Source organism: Myotis brandtii, unplaced genomic scaffold (genome assembly GCF_000412655.1).
Source record: "Myotis brandtii unplaced genomic scaffold, ASM41265v1 scaffold38, whole genome shotgun sequence".
NCBI lineage: Eukaryota > Metazoa > Chordata > Mammalia > Chiroptera > Vespertilionidae > Myotis > Myotis brandtii.
The window spans coordinates 1,514,866-1,524,817 of NW_005364596.1; the positions used below are offsets into that span (position 1 = coordinate 1,514,866).

At 36.7% G+C, this 9,952-nt stretch overlaps 1 protein-coding gene, 1 long non-coding RNA gene and 1 pseudogene across 3 annotated transcripts in view; 2 read left to right on the top strand and 1 right to left on the bottom strand.

The window, feature by feature from the left end:
* Positions 1-110: 110 nt before the first annotated feature.
* LOC106727160 lies at positions 111-8,017 on the bottom strand. The gene is made up of 3 exons (XR_001363319.1): positions 7,934-8,017; positions 1,216-1,708; positions 111-254 (listed from the first exon to the last, which is right to left on the bottom strand). It is a non-coding gene; the product is annotated as an uncharacterized LOC106727160 (long non-coding RNA).
* Positions 545-9,952, top strand: part of CFI (complement factor I) — a 55,836-nt gene continuing 46,428 nt past the window's right edge. For both annotated transcript variants that reach the window (XM_005872405.2, XM_005872406.2), the window contains exons 1-2: positions 545-677; positions 9,416-9,463. In XM_005872405.2, the coding sequence (XP_005872467.1) occupies positions 621-677; positions 9,416-9,463 (105 nt within the window). In that variant the 5' untranslated portion in view covers positions 545-620. The remainder of the gene's footprint in view (positions 678-9,415; positions 9,464-9,952) is intronic.
* Positions 5,575-6,373, top strand: LOC102252214 (annotated as a pseudogene).

Consider the following 9,952-nt stretch of genomic DNA (forward strand, 5'->3'; position numbering starts at 1 on the left):
TCACGTCTGCTTCAGGAGAAGCCAAACGGTGACAACAGAAATGCGGCCACAAATTTATTTTACAAACACACATGAATCCTGCATTGTCGTTGGTGCCAGGGCAAGAATACTTATTTTAAAAAGTATTTATTTTTGTGCTCAGAGAATACAACTTGATGCATGCTAAAGGAACTGTTTGGTGGAGGATTTTAAGGTATTCAGCATAGCCTTTAATCTGATGCACTTTTACTTCTTGCCGTCGCCTGGTCTTCAACCTTGAGGGGAAATGTTATAATTTTATTTTACCACAAGCACAAAAAGTTGTCTTGCAGTGTAGTTTCTGTCCTCCCTAGGAAACAGAATAGAGGTATTATTCAGTAGGAAATCAGTTTCCTCTGGAGGAAATGCAGTCCCTATTGGTCATCTCCCTCTTCTATTTGCTGAAAGGCCTTTTTTTTTGTTTCAGTTACGGTAAACTATTTGAACTGTAGCCAAATTCTCTTTGAGGTCAAAAGTACAAAGCCCTTTAGAAGGCTTGATCTTTTTAAATATTTTTTCAGAGGTTAAAAATTAAATTTGAAAAAACTATCTGGGGCAGAGAAGCATCCACAGTAGAGACGCAGACCCTGAATGTCTCCACCATGAAGCTTGCCCATGCTCTCCTGTTACTTTTGTGCTTCTACTTAAGTTTTTGTGAGGTAAGTGATTCGATGTTTATGCAAACTATTTTAAGAAAACATTTTAAATATTGTAAAAATATATAAAAATCTTGAGACATTATTTTGATTTAAAGATTACACAGCTCAGTTAACAACAATGGCAGGATATAGTCAGTAACAGAGATTTTTGTTACTATCTTGCTGAAAGAGCTTTAAGAAATTGCTGTTTTGTATGCTTTTATCTGTGTATAGAAATTAAACTGAATGAGAATTTTAGTGATATAGATCTGTAATTCATAGTAATCATATTAAATAAATAAATATTTTCCTGGCTGTGTGGCTCAGTTGGTTGAGCGTCGTCCCATGCATGGACAGGTCACAGGTTCGATTCCCTGTCGGGACACATACTCAGGTTTCGGGTTCCATCCCTGGTCCGGCTCCTGTGGGAGGCAACAGATTGATGTTACTCTCTCACATCAATGTTTCTCTCTCTCTCTCTCTCTCTCTCTCTCCCTCTCCCTTTTTCTCTCTCTAAAAAAAAATCAATAAAAACATATTTAAATAAACAAATATTTACCAAGCTCCTTCTATGTGCAAAGTTCAGTGCTGAGCAAATGGCAAGGCTGATCTCTTCCTTCAGTCGTCGTTTGGTACAGTTGTAGCCAGATGATAGAAATATGCCAGTGGGAAAGTAAGAAACAAGATTTAAATAACATTTGAAAATAAAAAAAAAAACAAGACAAGGAACTGTTACAAGACAGTATATTTTTATTGCCCCTCAAAATGGTGCAAATACCATGTGCCAAGGGACTTCAATGGAAGGAAAAATTCCTTCCTGCTAGGAGGTCAGGAAGAGTTTATGGACTGAGATTTGAGCTAGACTTACCAGTATTTCTGAATTCGATTTGATCCGTGGGGAGAAAGAGAAAGGGATCTCCAGCCTTCTCAGCTTGGAGAAGCAGCAAGTGCTATGGCAGAAAGATAGCAAAGCACAGGCTCTTTTCTATCACCAGATGAATAAACCCATTTGATCAGAGTGGAGACTTTGTGGGCAATTCAGGGAGTTAAAGCTGAAATGACAGATTGTAGCCAGGTTGGAAGGCCATCTTAAGACATTTTAGATATTGATTGAAGATTGCCTACTTTTGTGATCATAGCATTTTAAAATATGATTCCAAAAACTGTCTTTGTCTTGGCACAGTTTATAGAAGCAAATATTTAAAGAAAACTACCTAAGAAATCAGAATTACATATTTTAAATTTCCTATAACTTCTAAAATATATATGCAAATATATATATATATGCAATGTTTATAGCAGAAAACAAATGAAAATAAACTAAATGCTCATTTATAAGAGACTGATCAAATGATTGCACATCCATAAATGAACTACCATGTACCCATTAAAACAATGCATTCTATATTTACTAAAAAAAGACCTTACTAAAATCTGCTGTTAAATAAAAAATACACACACACATATGTACATGTATCTGTGTGTATACACACTCACACACAAATGTAGCTGTTTAAATAAATGTCAATTTAAAAGTTCTAGGAGAGTATATATCAAACAGATAACAGCTGGTATCTCTGAGTGATGGGATTACTGGTGACTTTTATTTTCTGTTTTATACATTTATGAATTTTCAGAATTCAGGAATTCTGTCTTACTCATCCTTCACTTTTCTTTTTTAAATACCAAAAAGTGTGTTGATTTATAATAAGAAAAATTTGTTTTTTGAAGGAATAAAAAAGACATTTCAGCTATATTTTCAGTTCCTGGAACAAAAACAGAATTTTATTTTTCAAAAAACTAAAAATAGTAGTTTTCACTTACAAAAAGAAAAAAAAACTCTTTTTTTTTCACTAAACAATAATCCAACAATAAAGTTGTCTTTATTCATTTAACAAACAGCATTCAGAGAGGAGTTACTATCATATTTGTGAAATTTTCAGAACTTCTTAAAATATCCTATCTAATAAAAGATTAATATGCAAATTGACCATCACTCCAACACACAAGATGGCCAGCAGAGGAGGGCAGCCTCTTTTTTTTCACTAAACAATAATCCAATAATAAAGTTGTCATTATTCATTTAACCAACAGCATTCTGAGAGGAGTTACTATCATATTTGTGAAATTTTCAGAACTTCTTAAAATATCCTATCTAATAAAAGATTAATATGCAAATTGACCATCACTCCAACACACAAGATGGTCAGCAGAAGAAGGCAGTTGGGGGAGACCAGCCCTGCAGGGGAGGGCAGTTGGGGGGGACCAGCCCTGTAAGGGAGGGCAGTTAAGGGCAACCAGGCTGGCAAGAGAGGGCAGTTAGGGGTGACCAGGTCTGCAGGGGAGGACAGGGGTGACCAGGCTGGCAGGGGAGGGCAGTTAGGTGCAATCGGGCCAGCAGAGGAGCAGTTAGGCACCGATCAGGCTGGCAGGGGAGTTGTTAGGGGCAATCAGGCAGGCAGGCAGGTGAGTGGTTAGGAGCCAGCGGTCCAGGATTGTGATAGAGATGTCCCGGATTGGAGAGGGTGCAGGCTGGGCTGAGGGACACCCCCCCCCCAATGCACAAATTTCATGCACCGGGCCTCTAGTTAGTTTATAAAAGAAAATGGAATCTGGGAAGTAACTACTTTTAAATGGAGGTTACCATAGGGACAATATAAATGTGTTCAAAGAAGTTTTAAAATGTATCTAAATTTTCAAATAAAATAAAATATATACAGCTGCAAGAAATCTTTGTTATTTTGAAAGCTGGGAGCAGATTTTCTTCTAGGTAATAAAGGTCCCCTCTCCCTTTTTATATCAAAGCATTCTGATGAACTGATTTGGCCATGGATATGTTAATGGCAGAGGTGGCTGGGAGTGGAATAGACTTGCATTGTCCTGAAGAGTGAAATAAGAAGTTACTGAACCTACTCAGGCAAAGAGGTAAAGAGACGCCGGAGAGAACAGTGATAAACTCCAGAGCACAGAGGGAGAGACTGCTGTAGGAATAACCAAGGGATCTTAAAGAACAGGGAAGCCAAGTGCTCCGTTCAACATAGTTGTCTACTGGGGTGGCACTGTGCTGTGGTATAAACCCACCCTGAAATCTTAAATGTCTCTTTTACTCTTAAAGTTGATCATAAATCTTGATATAAATGGGTCGCATTTCAGAAAGGAAGGACTAGAGTAATGTTCAGCTGAGTAACAAGATGCTGGGAATAGAATATGCCCAGGAGGCTACATTCAGTGCCAAGAAGGAGGTCAACCAAAATGGCATAAAAAGACAGAAAAAATCAAGCCGACTGTCAGAACTAACTTAGAACTCTGCCTATCAGTCAAAGGTCAATGGCACCTAAGTGAACTCTGAATGACAGGAAAGGAAACTTTAAAATGGTAGGAAAGCTTTGTGGCATTTCTACTTGCCCTTGCCCCACCGTGTCCCCAGCTCAGTGGCTGTCTTGAAGATGGCAATCCGCATTCCCAGTGTGGAACTCTAGTCCCCAGCTCTAGAAGGAGCAGAGCAGACTTTATTTTAAAATAATTGTTTGTCTGTTCTAACCTTCCTTGGGGCTGCTTGAAAGCCTAACACAATGTATTTGTCTTTATTTTACCTAACTCAGACCTCATTCAGAGGAGGAAAGGCAGCAGGCATTCCTCAAAAGCATTGTATGGCAAGAAAACAACCCACAGCCATCTGGGACAAAATATCACAGTTGAGACACACAATAGGATGCTAAAGCTTGGGAGGAAAAGGTAGGGGAAGAGTATCCATAGGAAATTAGGACTTTCAACAGCACCTGTATATATTCAGGACTTTAGAAAGCAACACACATGCCCTTCCTTCCTTCCTTTTTTCCTTTCTTCCTTTCTCTTTTATTCTCTTCTCTCGCCCTTTCTCTTTTTCTCACTCTCACTCTCTTTATCTCTGGCTTCTTATGATCAAGGAAATCTTTGTCTAAACACTAACTGAATACAAGATAAAGGAACAGAGACTTCAAAGACAACACACACAAAAACAAAGTTCACAAAAACTTAAGAAAAGTCACCAAACAAGCAGCTATAGTCTGCAATAAGCAAGAAAAGCAAACCCTGAGAAGAATCTGATTTCAAGAGTAACTACATTATAATATTAAAAATGTCCAGTCTTCAACAAAATATTATGAAGCATTCAATGAAACAAGAAAATACAGCCTATTCACAGGAGAAATTAACAGATATGGTCCCTGACAAAGAACAGACTTTGGACTTACCAGGCAAAGACTTTACATCAACTGTCTCTAATACCTTCAAAGGGCTAGAGAAAACTGGGAGGAGGACATATGAACAAATAGAGCATTTCAATAGAGATAAAAATTATAAAAAGGATTCAGACAAATTCTGAAGCTGAAAAGTATAATAATGAAAATGAAAAAACTCACTAGAAGGCTTTAACAACAGATAAGCATGCAGAAGAGCAAGTGAACTTTAGGATCAGGCAATTAAATTATCCAATCTCAGGAGTAAAAAGAAAAAATTACAAGGGCCTAAGAGACCTATAGGACACCATCAAGCATATCAATATATCCATAATGAGAATCTCAGAGGGGAAAGAGAAACACTTACAGAGGATATCAGAAGAAATAATAACCAAAACCTCCCAAATTTGAGAAAGATAGGAATCTACAGTTTCAGGGAGCTTACTTCCCCACAGAAGATAGCACAAAGAAATCCACACCAAGGCACATTATAATGATACTATTAAAGAACAAAACAGAAAATCTTGAAAATAGCAAGAAGAAAGCAACTCATCTTGGACAACGAATCCTCAATAAGATTCGCATCTCTCTCATCAGAAACCACAAAGGACAGAAGATAGTGGGATGACATTTTTAATGTCCTGAAAGAAAAGAACTGTCAACCAAGAATTCTATATTCAACAAAGCTTTCTTTTAAAAATGGAGAAATTAAGGGGCACCAGAGTCGGCTTGATGGAAAGATCAGCGGTAGAGAAGGATGAGGATGGAGGCACTGGTGTTTGTCTTCTCTGTCCTCGACTGCTGCTCATTCATCTTCCTCTCAGTATACTTCATAATTACATTGTCTGATTTAGAATATGATTACATTAATACTAGATCACGTTGCTTGACATTAAGCAAGTAGGTAATTACAGAATTTCCAGATTGGTCATACCACTGTCACTGAATTAATGGTCATTTCATTGCACTGGTTCATCTTCCTTCTCAACTTGCCTGTTGCTACTTGGAATATCTATCAGTTCATTATGGTGCCAAGTCGTAACATGGGAGTGTTTGATCCAACAGAAATAAAGAATCGAGGACATAAGCCATGATCAAGGTTGGTTTCCACTTGCTCTGTTTCTTCATGTGTCTTTAAAGCATGATTTTATCTTTGATAAATGGCTGAAGCTGGAAAAGTCATGATTGAAGTCAACCTTACACTACAGTACACAGATGAGGAGCCAGACACTACTTAAATCATCCTTAGAAATGTAGTCACAGCAATATATTTTTTCCTCTTTGAACAAAAAATGTTTTTGCTATATTTTTATCATATAAAATATTTTAAAAACAAAAAATGGAGAAATGAAGACATTCTCAGATGAACAAAAGCTGATGGAGTTAGTTGCTGGTAGACCTGTTCTACAAGAAATGCACCACAAGAAAGGGAGTGCTTCCGGCTGAACAAAAGGACACTATACAGTAACTTGAAGCCACGTGAAAAACAAAGAGCCCCTGTAAAGGTAAATACTTTTGTATTTTGTATTAAATACAAACACCAATGTTATTATACTTTTAGTTCATATCTACTCTTTTTATTTCCTAAATGATTTAAAAGGCAAATGTATAAATATAATCATAAATCTATGTTAACAATGACACAATGTATAAAGATGTAATGTGTGACAATAATAACAGAGTATTATTATTATACTATGGAACCATACAGAGGGTATGAACTATACAGGAGCAGAGTTTTTGTATGCTCTTGAAGCTAGATTGGTATTAATGCAAACAAAATTGCTATAAATTAAGGTTTAACGTATAATCCCCATGGTAACCACAAAGAAAATAATCTTTAAATATATACTCCTCCAAAAAAAAAAGGAAATGAGAAAAGAATCAAAACAGCACTATAAAAAAAATCAACTAAACACACAAAAAAGGCCATAATGGAGGAAATAAAGAACAAAAAGGTACAGGGCATAGAGAAAAAGAATAGCAAAAGGCAGAAGTAAGACCTTCCTTAGCAATTAATTTACATGTAAATACATTAAATTCTCCAATAAATAGACAAAGATTGGCAGAATTTATTTTTTTTAAAACTATGATCAAACCATATGCTGTCTACAGAAGACCCACTTTAGATCCAATGACAAATAGCTTGAAAGTAAAAGATTGGAAAATGATATTCCATGCAAATACTAACCAAGAAAGAGGTGGAGAGTCCACACTAATGCAAGACAAAATTGACTTTAATTGTCTCTTGGTACAAGAGACAAAAAAGGACATTAGATATGAAAAAGAGTCAGTTTATTAAAATATATAATAATTATAAAAATATACACACCAAACAATAGAGCCCCAAATATATGATTCAAACATTGACACAACTGAAGGGAGGCCAAGACAATTCTATAGTAATAGTTGGAGACTTCAATACCTCACATTCCATACTGGATAGAAAACCTAGACACAAGATCAAAAAGAAAATAAAGGACTTTAAGAGCACCAAAGCCAAACTGATCTAACAACCAGATATGTATAGAGCACTCCATCCAACAAGAGCAGAATACACACTTTTCTCAAGTTCACATGAAATATGCCCCAGGGTGCACTATATGTTAGGCCACAAAACATGTCTCAATAAATTTAAAAATGTTGAAATCATATGAAGTACTAGTTTCTCTAAAGACAATGGAATAAAGCTAAAAATCAGTAACAGGCCGAAACCGGTTTGGCTCAGTGGATAGAGCGTCGGCCTGCGGACTGAAGGGTCCCAGGTTCGATTCCGGTCAAGGGCATGTACCTGGGTTGCGGGCACATCCCCAGTGGGAGATGTGCAGGAGGCGGCTGATCGATGTTTCTCTCTCATCGATGTTTCTAACTCTCTATCCCTCTCCCTTCCTCTCTGTAAAAAATCAATAAAATATATTTTTTAAAAAATCAGTAACAGGATAACTGGAAGGCTCACAGATGTGTGGAAATTAAACAACATACTCTTAAACAAATGGCCAAAGAAATCACAAGGGAAAATAGAAAAACTTAGAGATGAATGAAAACAAAAATACAACATACCAATACATATGGGATGTGGCAAAAGCGCGTGTGCTCAGAGAGAAACTCATAGCAGTGAATGCCTATAATAAAAACAAAACAGAGACCTCAAAACAATCTATCTTTACACCTTAAAGAACTAGAAAAAGAAGAACAAACTAAATCCAAAGCTGGGAGATTAATATCTTTAAAATAAATAATATCTTTAAAATAAAGTGTATTATTCTTTTTTATTTGTGTATTTAATTCTTTTTTATTTGTGTATTTAATTGTTAAACTATAATATTATTATTCATTTTTACAACAGATCTATATACAGGTATAATTTTTTTTCCTTTTTCAGTAAGTACATTAATATAGTTAAAAATATTTATCTATTACTTTTATCCTTATTTGTATTGTACTGTACTAAGTATTTTGAATTTTACAGGCATGATTTCATATATACATCTATATATACAGTGGTCCCCACCTTGTTCATGGGGAATATGTTCTAAGAACCTCAATGAATGTCTGAATCTGCATATAATACTGAACCCTATATATACTATATTTCTTTCCTATATATACATACCTATGATAGAGTTTAGTTTAATTTATAAATTAGGCATAGTAAGAGATTAACAACAATAAATAATAATAAAATAGAACAGTTTTAACAATATATTGTAATCAAAGTCATGTGAATGGCTTTGGCCGTTGTTAAGTTACTTGAGCAATATTGACATTATTAAGTTACTTAAGCACTGCAGTACCACTAACAGTTGATCTGATAACCCAATGACTAATGGGTGGGTAGCATATGTAGTGTGTATATGCTGGACAAAGGGTAATCCATATCCCTGATGGGACGGAGTGAGATAGCATGAGATTTCAGCATGTGATTTAAAACTTATAAATTGTGTAATTCTGGAATTTTCTATTTAATATTTTGGAATCTCAGTTGACCTTAGATAACTGTAACTGCAGGAAGTGAATCTACAGATACGGGGTTCTTCTTTAGTAGCCTGGCCATGTTCTTCTCAGAATATATGACAGAAAAGCAAAAGGATAAAACCAGTTGCACAAACATCTCTTCTGTCACATCTTCTGACATCCTATTGACCAAAACAAGTCACAGGGCCAGGGCCAGGGTCTAGAGGTAGTAAAATACACCCTGCACCAGTGAGAGGCACAGGTTAGGACAGAGATGAAGGGAGGATAGAAGAACTGGGGCCATATGCAATCTCCCACAATCACATCGTTATAGCATTTGTATAGGATCTTAAATGTTCATTTGTGCTCTCCCATGGGTTTTCATTGGATCCTCACAACAACTCTGTGAGGATATTATTTTTAATTTCCACATTTTATAGAAGAGGAAACAGAATCAGGAAGGTGAAGTCACAGCTAGTTAGCCGCAGAAGGGGACTTTCTACTTTTTCATAAAAAGACGTAGGATGGGAAAGGGTGGACTTTTCCGCACTTTGGGCATGGGTGAGCATTCTTTTCTTTTGTTTATAGGATGAAGACCAAAACCAAAAAAAACTGAATCAGAGGAAGAAACCACAGGTAAAGCATGCTGGGGTTGACTAGGAGACTGTTTCTTATTGCTTTTCAATGGCCAACCATCTATCTAAAATGGTTTTATTGTAGTCCTTTCTAAAAAAAAAATAAAATTTACATCAAAATAATTGTTACATCATTACAAATACCAAGGAAAGGACCCCCCCCCCCAAATAAGTCCATATGCACAAAAGAGCAGTCTCAGCTAAAGAAGTTAGATCACATTTTATAGATGACTAGGCTATAGTAGTAATTGCTAAAAATTTTGAATATGTGCTACCAGTATATCTATCTATATAATAGAGGAATATGCAAATTAGCTGGGACACCATAACGTCATGACCGAACAGCAGGGACCTGAGGCTGCATGGCGCCTGGATGGGGCGAGGGACCTCAGGCCATGCCCCCCACCCCGCGGGGCTTGAGGGGAGACCTCAGGTCGTGCCCCCGCCCTGACGCTGGGCCGGGAGACCTCAGCCATGCCCCCCCCCCCCC